This window comes from Hyla sarda, chromosome 7, assembly GCF_029499605.1.
Source record: "Hyla sarda isolate aHylSar1 chromosome 7, aHylSar1.hap1, whole genome shotgun sequence".
In the NCBI taxonomy this organism is placed as follows: Eukaryota; Metazoa; Chordata; class Amphibia; order Anura; family Hylidae; genus Hyla; species Hyla sarda.
The window spans coordinates 193,284,472-193,301,813 of NC_079195.1; the positions used below are offsets into that span (position 1 = coordinate 193,284,472).

At 42.4% G+C, this 17,342-nt stretch overlaps 1 protein-coding gene across 9 annotated transcripts in view; it reads left to right on the forward strand.

Moving 5' to 3' along the window:
- The window catches only part of SEC16B (SEC16 homolog B, endoplasmic reticulum export factor), a 293,732-nt gene that overhangs the window by 140,475 nt on the left and 135,915 nt on the right, over positions 1-17,342 (forward strand). For all 9 annotated transcript variants that reach the window (XR_008846564.1, XR_008846565.1, XM_056531981.1 and 6 more), the window contains 2 exons: positions 3,261-3,372; positions 11,081-11,186. Coding sequence is in view for 7 of the 9 variants with exons in the window: in XM_056531981.1 (XP_056387956.1) it covers positions 3,261-3,372; positions 11,081-11,186 (218 nt within the window). In the remaining 2 variants the exon portion in view is untranslated. The remainder of the gene's footprint in view (positions 1-3,260; positions 3,373-11,080; positions 11,187-17,342) is intronic.

The following is a 17,342-nucleotide window of genomic DNA, read 5'->3' on the forward strand; positions in this document are numbered from 1 at the left end:
TTCCAATCAAGCGGATCCTGGAGGTTGCTTCCATCATCCGCCGGAACCATGACTCTCTTGGACAATTTATTCACCTCCATATCGACCTTAGGAGGTGGCATCCAGGAATCAGATTCCGCGTCCGAGAGAGGGTACATCAACTTGAAGGTGCGAGTGACAAGCGCAGGCTTATCTGGGTGCTTCCACTCAGCCTTCATCAGTTTTTTGCGTGCATCATTCACCTTGAAAACCCAAGGTTCTCTAGAGGTGGATCCAGAGGCTTCCCCTTGGTCAACATCCTAATCCCTTGACCGGATGAACCTAAGTAATCTCTGCGTCTTTTCCGGAGGGAAAAGAGGCGGAGAAATCTTCACCTCAACAGGCTGTTCAGACTGTACAGGTGATCTATGGTCCGATACGTCCACCGACATAACGGATTCTTCCGCCACAGAAGGAGGAGCGGATTCAGCTCTAGCTCTTTTGGGAACAAGAGCACTTTTTATTTCAGAGATGGAATTTCCCATAAACTCCTTCATCCAGATGATCATGTCCTGGACTGTAGGCTCAGCTGGATTAGCAGGTGGACGGCAACCGGGACACTTGTTATATTCATAAGCATCCGGAAGCGGAGTGCCGCAGTCGGCGCAAATTAAATGGCATCTTTTGGCGCTGGATTTGCGACCACCAGAGTGTGGGTCACTAGAAGAAGGAGTAGACATGACTCTGGAAAAGAATAAAATAAGTTGGGGATAATAAAAAAATATATTATCGCCCTAGCGCCAAACAGAGGGGGAGAGATACCTATAATGCAGATAGGCAGCTCTTAACCACTAATGCTAGGCTATGTAAAAGGTCTAGCTATGATGGCATCAAGAGACCGAATGAAGGTCTCAGCTGCCTTAAATGGGAAGAGCCCCCGGAAGCCCCGCCCCCTCAAGAGAAAAAACAGCCTGTAATAGGCTGAAAAAAACTGAACAAAATTTTAATAAAAATTATACTCTGAGTCCTACCCTAACTAGTAAGGGGCTCACCGCTGCATTTGCACTTAAATATGTGCCTTAGAAGCAGCGCAAAGCGCTGAAGAAAAGCGAGGCCGGGACCGGAAGTCATCAGATGACGTACTTCCAGTCCGCGGCCCTGCACAGGAATGGAGATGCGGAGGAGACGGGCGCGCGGTGGGACACGTGGGACGCCTGACAGGTAAGAGAATACCTGCGGCGGCATCCCTAATGCTGGGAGGGATCACCGGATCCCTCCAGCAAACAGAGAAAGTAAAACAGAGTTGTTTTAAAGATGAACCAGGCAGGAGACCCGGGACAAAAAATAGGCCGGGTAGCAGAAATCGCCGCCCGGCAACATAAAAGGAAAAAAAGCGGGGGGCAGGTAATAAAAAGGTACTGCACCCCAAAATATCTCCCCAATATCAAAATATAGGGGAGACTTCCAGGCAGGCTCCAATAGAGCCTGCACCGTCCTGCTGTCCTTACACTGTTCCCACTTATAATGTCTAGTGAACTGACTGGCCATATATATAAAAAGTGCCCGTAAAGTAATTATAGCTGACACATTATATGCATACAATGAATAAAATAGCTAGAAAACACTAAACGGTACGAACAAACAAATGGTACAAATAAACACTAAACAGTAGGAGTTTTGTATTTGTTTGTACCTTTTAGTGTTTGCAGCTATTTTATTCATTGTTTGCATTTGAAATTTTTGTGTATATATCCTTTCAATTCTCTAATGTACATAGACCTCATGAGGGGAACAGTGTGCTACCGAAAAGTGTTGATTTGCATTTCAATAAAGCTCCTTTTGGAGTATACATCAATTGACTGGTTCAGCATTTCTGTGACAGTGAACTACTCCCTGTGTCCGCATATAGCCCCAAAACGTGTGAATAGGGCCCTATACTCCAGAGCTGCATTGTGTTAACAGATGCATCTATAACATCCTTAAAAGGGTACTCCAGTGGAAAAAAAAATTTTTAAATCAACTGGTGCCACAAAGTTAAATAGATGTAAATTGTAAATTACTTCTATTTAAAAATCATAATCCTTCCAGTACTTATCAGCTGCGGTATACTACAGAGGAAGTTGTATTTCTTTCTGGAGTTCTCTTCTGTCTGACCACAGTACTCTCTGCTGACACTTCTGTCCATATCAGGAACTGTCCAGAGCAGGAGAGGTATGTTCTGGGGATTTGCTTATACTCTGGACAGTTCCTGACATGGACAGAGGTGTCAGCAGAGAGCACTGTGATCAGACAGAAAAGAAATTCAAAAATAAATAAAAACTTCCTCTGGAGCATACAGCAGCTGATAAGTATTGGAAGGATTAAGATTTTTTTTATTAGAAGTAATTTACAAATCTGTTTAACTTTCTGGCACCAGTTGATAAAAAAAAAAAATGTTTCCACCGGAGTACCCCTTTAACATTCTTGATCTCCTATAATGCAGAGTGTATGTGTGTGGGGGTTTCATTTATAGTTTTTTTCTCTACACTGTCTATAATTGGTTCCCAGAAAGCAAAACAGCACGTAAGCACAATAAACTAAAAAAAGAATGATGGGAGATGTCAGCACTGCAGCTTTTAGACTTGTACATGCAACCATGCACAATATAGGTTTTAAAGGGGTACTCCGATGGAAACCTTTTTTTTAAATCAACTGGTGCCTGAAAGTTAAACAGATCAGTACATGACTTCTATTAAAACATCTTAATCCTTCCAGTTCTTATTAGCTGCTGAATACTACAGAGGAAATTATTTTCTTTTTGGAATTCAGAGCTCTCTGCTGACATCAAGACCACAGTGCTCTCTGCTGACATCTCTGTCCATTTTAGGAACTGTCCAGAGCAGCATATGTTTGCTATGGGGATTTTCTTCTACTCTGGACAGAGATGTCAGCAGAGAGCACTGTGGTCTTGATGTCAGCAGAGAGCTCTGTGTTCCAAAAAGAAAATAATTTCCAATGTAGTATTCAGCAGCTAATAAGTACTAGAAGGATTAAGATTTTTTAATAGAAGTAATTTACAAATCTGTTAAACTTTCTGGCACCAGTTGATTAAAAAAAAAAATAAGTTTTCCACCGGAGTACCCCTTTAACTCAGAATCAGTAGCAGTGAAGTAGCCCAATTTTAATGCAAATTAATTCTGTGTGTAAACTGTAAAATAAAAGATGTTGAAGGTGAACATATGTTGTAAACCAGGGTTGTTCTGCTTGCAATAATACAAATCAAATAAAAGTTTAACATGTTTTACCTTTCTTTATGTGTGTAGTTCTTAAGGGTCTTACAGAAGCAGGACACTGCTGCTATCTGACAGCTGGCATCTCCCTTGGCAATATCTCAGAGAAATCAGACCGTCTAGTTTTGCTGGGCAGCAATCAAAAGTAAGTACACAGTAAAACCCATCTTCTGTATACTTGTGTCTGGCGTTCACATACTTAAAGGGGTACTCTGCCCCTAGACATCTTATCCCCTATCCAAAGGATAGGGGATAAGATGTCTGATCACGTGGGTCCTGCCTCTGGGACCCCCACAATCTCTGCACAGCACCCGGCCTTCGTTTAGAACGCTAAGGGCGGGCGCCAGGGCTCGTGACATTACGGCCATGCTCCTTGTGATGTCACGGCAACACCCCCTCAATGCAAGTCTATGGGAGCGGGCGTGACGGCCGTCACGCCCCCTCCCATAGACTTACATTGAGGGGGTATGACGGGACGTCACGAGCGGGCGTGGCCATAGCAATTTTGTAACCCTGATTGTTACACTTCTGGTTCCCGAGCTTAGGGATTTAACTATTTGATTAACTATATGCATTTTTTCCTGAATAGTCAGGTAGGTGTAAACTATATTAAAAAATAGGGTTTGATTGTTAAACTGAGGAGCATGTGAGCATGATTCATGTCCCCTTAGCCTCATATTCACACACCCTGATCTTTATTTATGGCCCCTCAGCCTCATATTCAACCCTTAAAGTGTACCCGTCAGATCGTACAAAATATATATTTTTTAATATATTACTCAGTACCTAATCCTGACCATGTACATCTATTTTTTTTTTGTGTCTAGCACATTTATTTTTTTTTTTATTACACTTTTAATTTAGCTCACTAGTCTGGATTCCTCTCAAAGGGAGGGGGCGTGGCCTCACTGTGCAGTTCTCCGCCCCTTCCCTCAGTATGCTGTCTGCTCACATCTCCCATAGCATTAGCAAAACTACAACTCCCAGCTTGTCCTCATTGACAGTAGCGGGACACAAGCTGATAGTGGGAGGATTTTTCCTCCAGCTGTGAGCCCTGCGCTCACAGCTGTCAATCAAGGAAGTGTGTCCATGACGCATGGACACAGCAGGACTAGCATGTGTCCAAGCAGGCCAGGGGACACTTGCTTAAAATCTTAGTTTGGGACTCAGTCTGAGCGTGCTCTGTCTGAGTGAGCTTTGGAAAGAGAGGCACTTGTAAGAGAGTTAGAAAACCTGAGAGTTTGAAAGCAAAAGTTTGAGATCGCTTTGAGTGTTACTTTGCTAATACTGTAGAGACTTTAACTCACAAGGTCTACAGAGAATTTATTTGTAATATTTACTGTCTGTTTTTGGCTGTTAATCTGTGAAATCCCCATAACTAGTATGGCCTCCATGTTGGAAAATGCAGTCCGGTGGACATCCTGTTCAATGTTTGCAATCCTTGAACAGCAGTTTGAGGGTGCATATTGTTGTGCAAGTTGTTTATTTGGAAGCCCCGATCCTGGATCTAGAGGAGCAACTGGCAACAATGAGACACATTGACAACTTGGAGAGGAGTCTCCTGCTCATTGAGCAGGTACTCTCTGGGGTAGAAGTGGGGGAGGATAGTGGGACAGAGGTGCAGGACAGTCAGGCAGCTAGCTGGGTTACAGTAAAAAAACAGGGTAGAGGGAAAAGTGTTAGGGAGGCTAGTCCTGAACTGGCACACCCCAACAAGTTTGCCCGGTTGGCAGATGAGGAGGATGCCATTTCAGAGCTAGCAGTACTGCAGCAGGGAGGAGGGCAGGGCAGGCCAGACAGGTACTGATAGTGGGGTACTCAATTATTAGGGGGACAGACAGGGTGATCTGTCACATTGACCGGGATCGCCGAACAGTGTGTTGTCTTCCTGGCGCTCGAGCTCGTCACATCGCGAATCGGGTTGACAGGTTGCTGGGTGGGGCTGGAGAGAACCCAGCAGTCATGGTAGATATTGGCACCAATAACAAATTAAGAAGTAGGTGGAGTGTCCTTAAAAATGATTTCAGGGACTTAGGCCGCAAGCTTAAGGCAAGGACCTCCAAGGTAATATTTTCTGAAATATTACCTGTACCACTAGCCACACCTAGTGGTGGCTCTGTGTTCCAAAAAGAAAATAATTTCCTCTGTAGTATTCAGCAGCTAATAAGTACTGGAAGGATTAAGATTTTTTAATAGAAGTAATTTACAAATCTGTTTAACTTTCTGGCACCAATTGATTTTTAATAAAAGTTTTCCACCAGAGTACCCCTTTAACTATATAAATAGCATAAAGGTCAAAAATGAAAGTGTAGGCCCTTTAAAAAATGATGAGGAAGAAATTATAAACAGGGATAAGGAAAAAGCAAATATATTAAACAAATTCTTCTCCACTGTATTCACCGAGGAAAATGAAATGCCAGGTGAAATACAGCGAGATAAGGTAAACTCCCCAGTACAGGTCACCTGTCTAACCCAGGAAGAAGTACAGTGCCGCCTACAAAAAATCTAAATAGACAAATCCCCAGGTCCAGATGGCATTCACCCCCGTGTTCTAAAGGAATTAAGTAATGTAATAGACAGACCCCGATTTTTAATATTCAGGGAATCTATAGTAACAGGGACTGTTCCCCAGGACTGGCGCATGGCAAATGTGGTGCCAATATTTAAAAAGGGGTCAAAAGGTGACCTTGGGAATTATAGACCTGTTAGTTTAACCTCTGATGTATGTAAATTGTTTGAGGGGTTTCTAAGAGATGCTATTTTGGAATATCTTGATAAAAATAAATGTATGACTCCATATCAGCATGGATTTATGAGGGATCAGTCAAACTAACCTGATCAGCTTTTATGAGGAGGTGAGCTCCAGACTGGACCAGGGGCAATCGCTGGATGTCTTATATTTGGATTTTTCCAAAGCATTTGATACGGTGCCACATAAAAGGTTGGTGCATAAAATGAGAAGGATTGGGCTGGGGGAGAATGTGTGTAAGTGGGTAAGTAACTGGCTCAGTGATAGGAAACAGAGGGTGGTTATTAATGGTACTTATTCTGATTGGGTGACTGTTACTAGTGGGGTACCACAGGGGTCCGTCTTGGGTCCTGTTCTATTTAATATATTCATTAATGACCTTGTAGAGGGGTTGAAGAGTAAAGTAGCAATCTTTGCAGATGATGCTAAACTCTGTAAAGCGGTAAACACTATAGAGGACAGTGCACTGTTACAAATGGATCTGGATAGGTTGGAGGTTTGGGCTGTGAAGTGGCAGATGAGGTTCAACACTGATAAATGTAAGGTAATGCACATGGGGAGGAAAAATCCGGGCTGGGATTATGTATTAAATGGGAGAACACTTGGGACGACTGACGTGGAAAAGGACTTGGGAGTCTTAGTTAAGGGGATACTCCGGTGGAAAACTTTTTTTTTTAAATCAACTGGTGTCAGAAAGTTATACAGATTTGTAAATTACTTTTATTAAAAAATCTTAATCCTTCCAGTACTTATTAGCTGGTGAATACTACAGAGAAAATTATTTTCTTTTTGGAACACAGTGCTCTCTGCTGACATCACGAGCACAGTGCTCTCTGCTGATATCTCTGTTCATTTTAGGAACTGTCCAGAGTAGCATATGTTTGCTATGAGGATTTTCTCCTACTCTGGACAGTTCTTAAAATGGACAGAGATGTCAGCAGAGAGCACTGTGCTCATGATTCAGCAGAGAGCTCTGAGTTCCAAAAAGAAAATAATTTCCTCTGTAGTATTCACAAACTAATAAATTCTGGAAGGATTAAGATTTTTTTTATAGAAGTAATTTACAAATCTGTTTAAGTTTCTGGAACCAGTTGATTTAAGAAAAAAAGTTTTCCACCGGAGTACCCCTTTAACAGTAATTTTAGCTGTAGTGAACAGTATCGGACAGCTGCTTCCAGGGCAAATAAAATCATGGGGTGCATCAATAGGAGCATAGATGCCCACGACAAGGAAATAATTCTACCGCTGTACAAATCACTAGTCAGACCACACATAGAATACTGTGTACAGTACTGGGCACCAGTGTACAAGAAAGATATAGTGGAGCTGGAGAGGGTTCAAAGACGGGAAACCAGGGTAATACGGGGAATGGGAGGACTACAGTACCCAGAAAGATTATCAGAATTGGGGGTTTGTAGTTTAGAAAAAAGAAGGCTTAGGGGCGACCTAATAACTATGTATAAGGCCCCGTTCACACTACGGAATTGCCGCGGAATCTCCGGGTGGAATTCCGCGGGCGGAATTCCGCGGTGTGAACTTTAACATTAGTGTGGACGGGTCTCCGCGAGAAAGAAAGAACATGCGCAAAGAAAGAACATGTTCATTCTTTGCGCGGATTCCGCGAGCAGACCATAGCCATCAATGGTGACGGCTCAGTGCCCCGCTGCCCTATCGCCGAAGCAACCTTGGCGGTGGCCGCCAGGCAGAATCTCCGCTCGCGGAATTCCGTAGTGTGAAGGGGGCTTAAATATATCAGGGGATCGTACAGAGATCTCTCCCATGATATATTTATACCCAGGACTGTATCTATAACAAGGGGGCATCCTCTATGTTTAGAGGAAAGAAGGTTTCTACACCAGCACAGACGGGGGTTCTTTACTGTAAGAGCAGCGAGACTATGGAATTCTCTCCCGGAGAAGGTGGTCATGGTGAACTCTGTAAGAGAGTTCAAAGGGTCTGGATGCATTTTTGGAGAATAATAACATTGCTGGTTATGTATACGAGATTTATAGGGACAGAACGTTGATCCAGGGATTTATTCTGATGCCATATTTGGAGTCGGGAAGTATGAGGTTTTTTTTTTTGCCTTCCTCTGGATCAACTCATTAGGGACTCATTAGGGATATAGGTTGAACTTGATGGACTCTGGTCTTTTTGAAACCTTATGAACTATGTTACTATGTTTGACTGGCTTTTTCAGTATGAAATACTGAAAATCTTCTAATGAAAGCAATTGCAAAACCTGTTAATTTTGCATTCTTTTCAACATATCAAAAGTTTTTGTATCTGACAGTGCCCATTTAAGCCCGGTTCATGCCATTTCAGCCTCATATTTGCTTCCTCTAAACCTTATTTATACCACCTCTGCGTTGTGTTCACACTCTATAATTCTGATTCTCACCCCTTAGTCTTATATTCACACCCCCTCTTCCTTATTCATACTGCTAGCCTAATATTTGTAACATGCCCGCTCTGTCCAGACACGTCATGTCCCAGCTGCCAACGGGGCTTGGATTCGCTTAGCGGGACGCGCCCGCATGCGAATCCTGGCCCGTCACTCACCTCCTTGTCCTCGCAACCCCGGAGCGCGTGCCCCTGCGTCCTAGGGCGCACGCGCACCGTAGCTCTCTCGCCGTAGTCATTTAGTCAAGTGTCTACACCTGCACCCTGGTCCTTAAATATCAGCTACTCCCTTGGTTCCCTGCTGGATCTTTGGTTGTCTATTGCCATAGTGAAAGTTCTGTGTCTCTGTGTACCTGTTCCTTGCTACCTTCCTATCCTGCACCTGTGTTTCTGCCCTGACCTACTGCCATCTTGCCATGTTCTGCCAGTCTCTTTCTGTGCCACGCCGCCTCACAGCCACCTGTGTGGACGAGCCGTGCCAGGGGTAGCGACCGGCTAACGTCATCCTCCAGAGGATCCACACCTACCGTGACCATAACAATATTTACACCCCCTTGAAATTGATAAATGCCCCTCTGCCTCATATTTACACACCACCTGAGCCTGATTCATCCCCCCTTTGGCCTCATATGCACACACCGCATGAGCCTGATTCACACCCCGTCAGCCTCATATTCACACCCCTTGATCTTGACTCACAACCCTCACAGTCATATTCACAAACCTATGGCTATGTTTGCACAGCAGAATTTCAATTCCAATACGGAATTTCATTTCCAATACGGAATTTCAATTTCAATACGGAATTTCATTTCCAATATGGAATTCTGCACGGTTACTCTGCAGCAGCATAGTGCCATTGAATTCAGTGGGATTCTGCTGTGAACACGGCAGATTTTCCGATTCCGCTGTCGGCAGAAGGAATGAACATGCCCATTCTTTCTGCGGACTCTGCACAGAATGCATTGCCGTCTATGAGACAGCGCATTCCCGCAGTCTGTAGAATGTCTACATGGAGAGTTTCCTTGCGCAAATTCTGCCGTGTGAATCCGGCTTAAGCCTGATTTACTCCCCTCAGCCTCATATTCACCCCCCTTGAGCTTTTTTTAAATAAAGTTCCTACCAACCGGACTATTCAGAGAAAACAGCAGATATACAAAGCTTTGTTTTTTTCAGCTGCTTTTCTGAACATTTTTATTTGCATTGTTGATGGAAAATGCTGCATCTAGACGCTAGCTGGAAGCCAATAGGAAGATAGAACATTCTGTAGCTGCAGCAGGTAAAATTGGGCCACCAGACACTGTATTCAGCTGCTATGGCTTTTACAGGAGTAGTTAGTAGTCAGTCTGACGATCACTTGACTTCAGTAGGTTCAGCTTCTCAAATTACTAGGGATCTTATGAAAGATGCCCCTTTCTTTTCCAATGCCCTGCAATGGCCCCTGCAGCGCAAATGTGGTATTACATGTCAGCCATCTGAATTAAAGCATGACCATGTGATGGGTGGAAAGGCCTGTGTCTACTAGAGAACGAGCCAACTTTATAGAACAATTCTCTTTTCTGGTTGATAGAGTGGAATCCTTAAGAGGGGTACCCCTCTATGTCCAGGATGGGGCAGGTACACAATTGAAAAGTTATTTGCAATAAGTACAGTTAAAGGGGTCCTCCGGTGAAATTATTATTATTATTTTTCAAATCAACTGGTGCCAGAAAGAGAAACAAATTTGGGAATTACTTTTATTAAAATTCTTTATCCTTCCAGTACTTTTCAGCTTCTGTATGCTCGAGTTCTTTTCTTTTTTAATTTATTTTCTGTCTGACCACAGTGCTCTCTGCTGACACTTCTGTCCGGAACTGTCCAGAGTACAATCAAATCCCCATAGCAAACCTCTCCTGCTCTGGACAGTTCCAGCCATGGACGCCTGACCCGTCTCCCCTCAATATGTTAGTTTGCATAGTCTACAATGTGAAGTCATTCACTGGCAGCCAAAGTTGCTCTGTCAGCACAAAAATGTATCATACAAAATAATTAAGATAATGTTATGCGTCTCTATGACAAGCGTCCAATAGAATGCAAATAGTCAAATACATACAGGCAGATAAATGTGGGGATGTGATCCAAGGCCCTGCATTCTGTTGAACTATTCTTTATAGTAAAGGGGCCCGCTTTACCGGACTCCATTGGTATAAAATTTCACATTATAGCTCACAACCGTGTTTTGGGCTAAATTATATCGACACCAAAATTATGTTTTTGGCTACTTTTAAATAAAATTTCCAATTGACTTTCTATTTCTAGAAAAATAATCCTAATGGTAGGTTTATTTAATACACTATGGGGGTGACAGGAGCAAGAAAGTGGTGGGTTATAAGAGGAATATGCCCAAAATAAGACAGAATGCAAAGGTTTTTTTATTTTATTTATTAAGCCTATTAATATGATCTAAAGAATTTTTAAAAAGTTTTTAGAGCATAAATACATGAAAAATGTGCACATCAGTTTTACCACTGGAGGGCAATGTCTTTCTATAGATCTGTACTTACCAAAGGAATATTATAAGACCTTTATGTCGTATTTGTATTTTTTTGAGGGTCCTTATTTATTTTCTGCTTAGATTCTTTGTATCGCATTCAATGCCTGCAGTCTCCACCATCCCCTGTGTAAATCTATATGATAACTATCTTTCGTTGCTCTCTTTCAGCCAAAGGTTTAAGAAGTTTGCCAGCACAGCGAACATCCAGCGCACTGAAATCCTGGAATATTGCCAAAGTTTGGGAAAAATCTGTCATTGTATCCCCTCATTCCAGGTACCCATAACCATTATAACACTCAAAGACCTGGTTCTATCATGTGTCTTCTCTATATGTGACTCTTAGGTCACAGTTCAGGTCAGTCTTGAATGCTCCTATGTTTCTACAGTGGTTTTCCTCTATTTGAGCCATATGTCGCACGTTCCCTTTACATATAAGAGTTAAAGATTTATTTAGTGTGGTTTAACATACTCATATGTTTCTCCTTATGCTTCCTCTTGGCTCAGAAGAGACACCCGTTTATCAAACTAGCTGTAACATCTTAATTTTGGCAGCGGTGAAAAGTTATTTTTATTTTAGGTACCGTATTTTTCGCTGTATAAGACGCACTTTTTCTTCCCCAAAACTGGGGGGAAAAAGTCGGTGCGTCTTATACAGCGAATACACCCCTATTGCGGTGGTCCCTGCGGCCATCAACGGTGATGCCCTGTATTAACCCTTCAGACGCAGCGATCAATGCTGACCGCCGCGTCTGAAGGGAAAGTGACACTAACCCGGCTGCTCAGTCGGGCTGTTCGGGACCGCCGCAATTTCACCGCGGCGGTCCCGAACAGCCCAACTGAATAGCCGGGTTAGTGCTTACAGGACACCGGGAGGGACCTTACCTGCCTCCTCGGTGTCTTCTCCGTTCAGGGATCCCCCTGTATGGCCGGCGCTCTCCTTCCTCGTCATCACATCGTCACGTATGTGCGTCGTTGTGCGTAACGACGTGATGGCGGCGACGGAGAGCGAGGATACCCGGCCGGCAGCAGAGACGTTCTGGAGCAACGGGGACGCGGCGACAGCGATGGAGCGACATCCAGGGCAGCGGTGACTGGTCCGGAGCGGCGGGGACATGTGAGTATTACCTCCTATGCAGTGGTCTTCAATTTGCGGACCTCCAGATGTTGCAAAACTACAACTCCCAGCATGCCCGGACAGCCAACGGCTGGGAGTTGTAGTTTTGCAACATCTGGAGGTCCGCAGGTTGAAGACCACTATTGGGTTCAAAATCTTAATTTTTTTTGATTTTGCACCTATAAGTTGGGTGCGTCTTATACGCCGGTGCATCCTATAGGGCGAAAAATACGGTATATTTTACATGCTTTGTGTAGTTGTTCCAGGTTTTTTTGCTTTAACTTTCTCCCGTGTTTGTAGAGATTGCCTTACAAGTCAATCTTAAAGATTTCTGTTTAATCCAATATAAAATGTCTAATAAATCAGAACATTTTTCAGATTTATCTTTTGATAGTAAAGTCCAAACACAAGGTGAACAGATATGGACTTTATTGCCCACTATTTGTACACTCTGTCTGTACTACATGCGCTGCTGTGCTGCTCTGTAGTGTTGAGCGGCATAGGCCATATTCGAATTCGCAATATTTCACGAATATATGGACGAATATTCATCATTTGTTTGGTAAATTTGCATATTCATAATATTCATGTTCTATTTTCGCATATGCGAAAATTTGTATATGCAAAAATTAACATAAGCGAAAATTTGCACATGCGAAAATTTGTATAAGCGAAAATTAGCATAAGCGGAAATTAGCATGAGCATATGCGAAAATTCGTACGCCAGTCTCACACAGTAGTATTAGAGCCTTCTTTACACCACACAAGCTGGAAGCAGAGAGGGATGATCACTGTGATGTGTACTGTGAAAAAAAACAAAAAACAATATTCGTAATTATGAATATATAGTGCTATATTCGCGAATTTGCGAATATGCGATATTCGCGAATAAAATTTGCATTGCGAATATTCGCGAGCAACACTACTGCTCTCTACCTGTACTGCATGTACCATACTGCTACCTTACTGTACAATATATACTTTACTGTTCTCTACCTGTATTACATGTACCATACTGCTAGCTTACTGTTTGACATATACTTTACTGTTTTCTCCCTGTATTATATGTACTGTACTGCCCCCTACCTGTACTCCCTGTAGGTACTGTACTGCACTCTACCTATGCTACATGTAATTTATTATATATCCTACAAAAAAATGGTACACTAAACTGATGTAAAAATAACATAATCTTTATTAAAGCCACAAAAATGCACAATACAGATAAAAACACATAAAAAAGCACAGAACAACATGGCAGGAAATACCCACACGTAAATAAAAGGTGGAGTCAGCTGGATGGAGAAAGGAAATGTTCCTCCTGGGACACCGATGAAGGTAATGTATCGAAATAAAGTGCAAAAAAGTCAGAGCACAAGGGTCAAAGCAGCTATATGTACAGTATATTGCAATATAATAATCCCTGCAATAAAAAAGTGCCACAGTGCATATAATAATATCTGTAAAGTACATGTATTATAAGCCAAGATGCATTGCACACTACCTTGGCCAGAAATTCATCTATCACCATAAAATATATGGACAGATGAAAAAAACAGTGCAGAGCCTGGCAGATTATGCCCCCCCCCCCCACCCCCAAAGGGTAAATAACCCCCCAGCACCCCACACATTACCTGTGGGTCACCCAGAACATTTCCCTAACGCGCCTTTTGCTTGATCACAGGGTCATGGTGTTGAAGTAGGATAACTGTACCTTATATATAGGGGTCCGTATCACCTCCTCACGGCCGTCACCTGTGGATGCCTCGTGCGCCCGTGCAGCAACTTCCGTCTTCCGGCGCGGCTTCACAGAGCCACATCACCACGCAAGTCCTGTAGCGCTCCGGGAATACGTGATGATGTGGCCCCAACAAGGACACGTTGCTATGGAGCTGTTGGCGCTTGCGCCGGGCGGGTTCATCCTCCCGTGGCCGTCATGAAGAAACGCTGCTAACATATAACCCATATACATTGTAACACTCATGTTTCTGAAGACAGGAACTCCGGTGTATGTGGATCCGCTGGACCTGTGTGGCAGATGACTTGGACCTCACCAGGAAGCGGAGTCTAAGGTGCCGCTGGTTTTCACCAGTGCCCGCCGCAAAGCGGGATGGGCTTGCAGCTGCAGGCAACACCCAGGTGGCTACCCCTGGCACGGCTCGACCACACAGGTGGTTGAGTAGATGCAAGGCACAGGAGGGATGAGGCAACTCGTAGTAAGGGTAGGCAGCACAGTAGCATAGTCAGGACGTAGCAGGAGTTCGGTAGGCTGGCGGCAGAGGAGCAAGGTCAAGTCACAAAAGCAGAAGATCTGGTACACGGCAAGGCAATACAATGGAACGCTTTCTCTAGGGCACAAGGCAACAAAGATCCGGCAGAGAACTGAGGAGGGTGGAGGAATTTATAAACAAGCCACAGGTGGATTACACTAATGAGCGTACTGTCCCTTTAAATCTTAAAGCTCCGGTGCGCGCACGCCCTAAGGTACGGGGACACGCGCGCCGGAGCAGAGAGGCAGAGGCAGGAGAAACACCCAGAGAGTGAAAGACTGGGGCTCACATGCGGGCGCGTCCCACAATGCGAGGCCCAGCACCGTCTGCAACAGAAGGTAAGGGGACCATGCGTTCACGGCCAGCGTGTGTGGCTGGAGCGCATAGGGTAACATACATGGCTATCACAATGCTAACTGTTGACATGGCAACCAAATATCAAGAAATGTAACCACCAATTCATGGGGACATAAATCCATACAAATAATATGCATAATAATCCATATTTAAGGCAATAGAATGGGGTACTCTCCCATTGCCATATAAATGAATGAATATAAGTAAATACATATATGAATAAATATAATTAAAAATAAATGTGAAGTACATATATATATATATATATTTATATATATATATAAAATTTAAAATAAATGTGAAATATGATGAAGATAACTAAAAAGTGAATGTATAATAGTGTCTATGAAAAATATGAAGGGGTATATAATGATGATTAAAATCATGAAGACAATAAATAAAATAAATAAAAGATAGTGACAATTCATATGAATAGTGCAATAAAATAAATGCATATGCAAATAAATATATATTGCAAATCTATAAGCAAAAGTGTGCGAAATACCATACTATAAATGACTATCCCACAAATTAAAGAGATATAAAAAAAAATAATATATAAAGTGCACGTAACAATGACTGAAAATAATAAGTAGGGATAATAGTGTACCAAAAATTGAAAAATCAAAAAGGAATCTCTACCACAAATGAGCCAACATGTCCATACAGTAAAAAAAGATGACCGCAAATTATTGCCAGGTTCTGTAGAAAAAATCCGGACCACTTCATATTTATGCCATAGATAGTAATTATTCCAATAAACCGCGCCTAGTGGTAAATAAAGAATTATTAAAAAACACATAAAATATGATTAAAACACCGGAAGCAAAAGTTCCACATATATCACACTGGTTATTTACCCTTTGAGGGGGGGGGGCATAATCTGCCAGGCTCTGCACAGTTTTTTTTATCTGTCCATATATTTTATGGTGATAGATGAATTTGTGGCCAAGTGAGTGTGCAATGCATCTCGGCTTATAATACATTTACTTTACAGATATTATTATATGCACTGTGGCACTTTTTTTTATTGCCGGGATTATTATATTGCAATATACTGTTCATATAGCTGCTTTGACCCTTGCTCTGGCTTTTTGCACTTTACCTCCATACATTACCTTCATTGGGATCCCGGGAGGAAAATTTCCTTTCTCCGCCCAGCTGACTTCACTATTTACCTGTGGGTATTTTCTGCCGTGTTGTTCTGTGCTTTTTTTGTGTTCAATAAAGTTTATGTTATTTTGACATCAGTTAAGTCTACCATTTTTTTGTTCGATATATATTTGCATGGGTAGCATATACCCCTTTGGCGGAGTTTTTTTTGTAGGATTTTATACATGTAATGTTTTGCCCCGTGACTGTACTACATGTACTGGACTGCTCTCTACCAGTACTATCTCTATGTACTATGTACTGTATTGCCCTCTTCCTTAGGTATATATACCGTACTGCTATCTACCTATACTACAGTACTGCCCTCAACATGAATATACTGTACAAACTGTATTTCTTTCAATATGTACTAGATGAACTGTACTGCCCTCTGGCGGTAGTACATGTTCCGAACTGCTGTTAAAATGTGCCAGGATCAGCTGTTCTTTTAGGCACAATTTGAGGGTAACTCCTTTTTGTTACTGTACACTGAGTGTACTGTACAGGACCCTAAAAAGCTCTTTTCTGTATTTATGTCATGTGTCACACCTCTTCCTTAGACCGAAGGTATAAAGATGGTTCATATACCCTTTATATTTGACCTTACACTTTCTCTGGGCAACTCAGGAGAAACTCCAGTTTATCAAACTAGCTGTAACATCTTTGTTTTGGAAGCTGTGGATAGACATTTTTATTTTAAGGCTCAGTCAGATGATATTTAGTTCAGATCTTTTTGTCTTTTGTAAGGTCTTTAGTCATTGTTACTCAAGTTGAACAGAAATCTTTAACATAGAATGACTAGTATATGAATCCCTACAGGCTTATGAAACAGTTAAAAACTGGAACCACTACACAAAGAAAGTAAAATACATCTACAGCTCATTCACATTAAGTCCGCCCCGTTAATAAATCCCGTTATCAATCCGTTTGATAAATTTTCAAATGGGTTGCAAACGGCTGTAAAAGAATCCCAAAATCCTAATATTTTATCACCCATTTGCACACCTTTGCTTCATTTTCAGTTTGCTTTTTGACGGCGAAAAACTGTTGCATGCAGTATTTTTTCTCCTGTCAAAAATAACGGAATAGAAACAGATATAATAAATTTTACATTGAAGTCTCTGGGTAATGGATTGAAAACAGATGAGCCTTCAATATCTCTGTTTGCATCCGTTTTATCCAATCCGTTTTTGATCCGTTATTACTTCTGAGCATGCTCAGAAGAGATGTTAGGAATGAGGAAGTAGCCAGACTATAATAAAAATGGATTAAAAACTGATGCAGCAGGATGCCACTTAATGGCATCCTTTTGCATCAGTTTGCATCCATTTGTTAGTCTGCTCCGTCTAGCAGCAATGATGGGAGAATAGCGGGGATGGGAGACAACGGCTGTGTGAACCTGGCCTTAGTTATCACTAAAAGTAAGGCTTTTGACACTGTCCCACATAGAAGACTTAGGGCTCATCCACATTGCCGCCTGTCCCCGTTATGGCATGCCCGTTATTAAATCTGTTTGCAAACGGTTTGCAAACAGTTG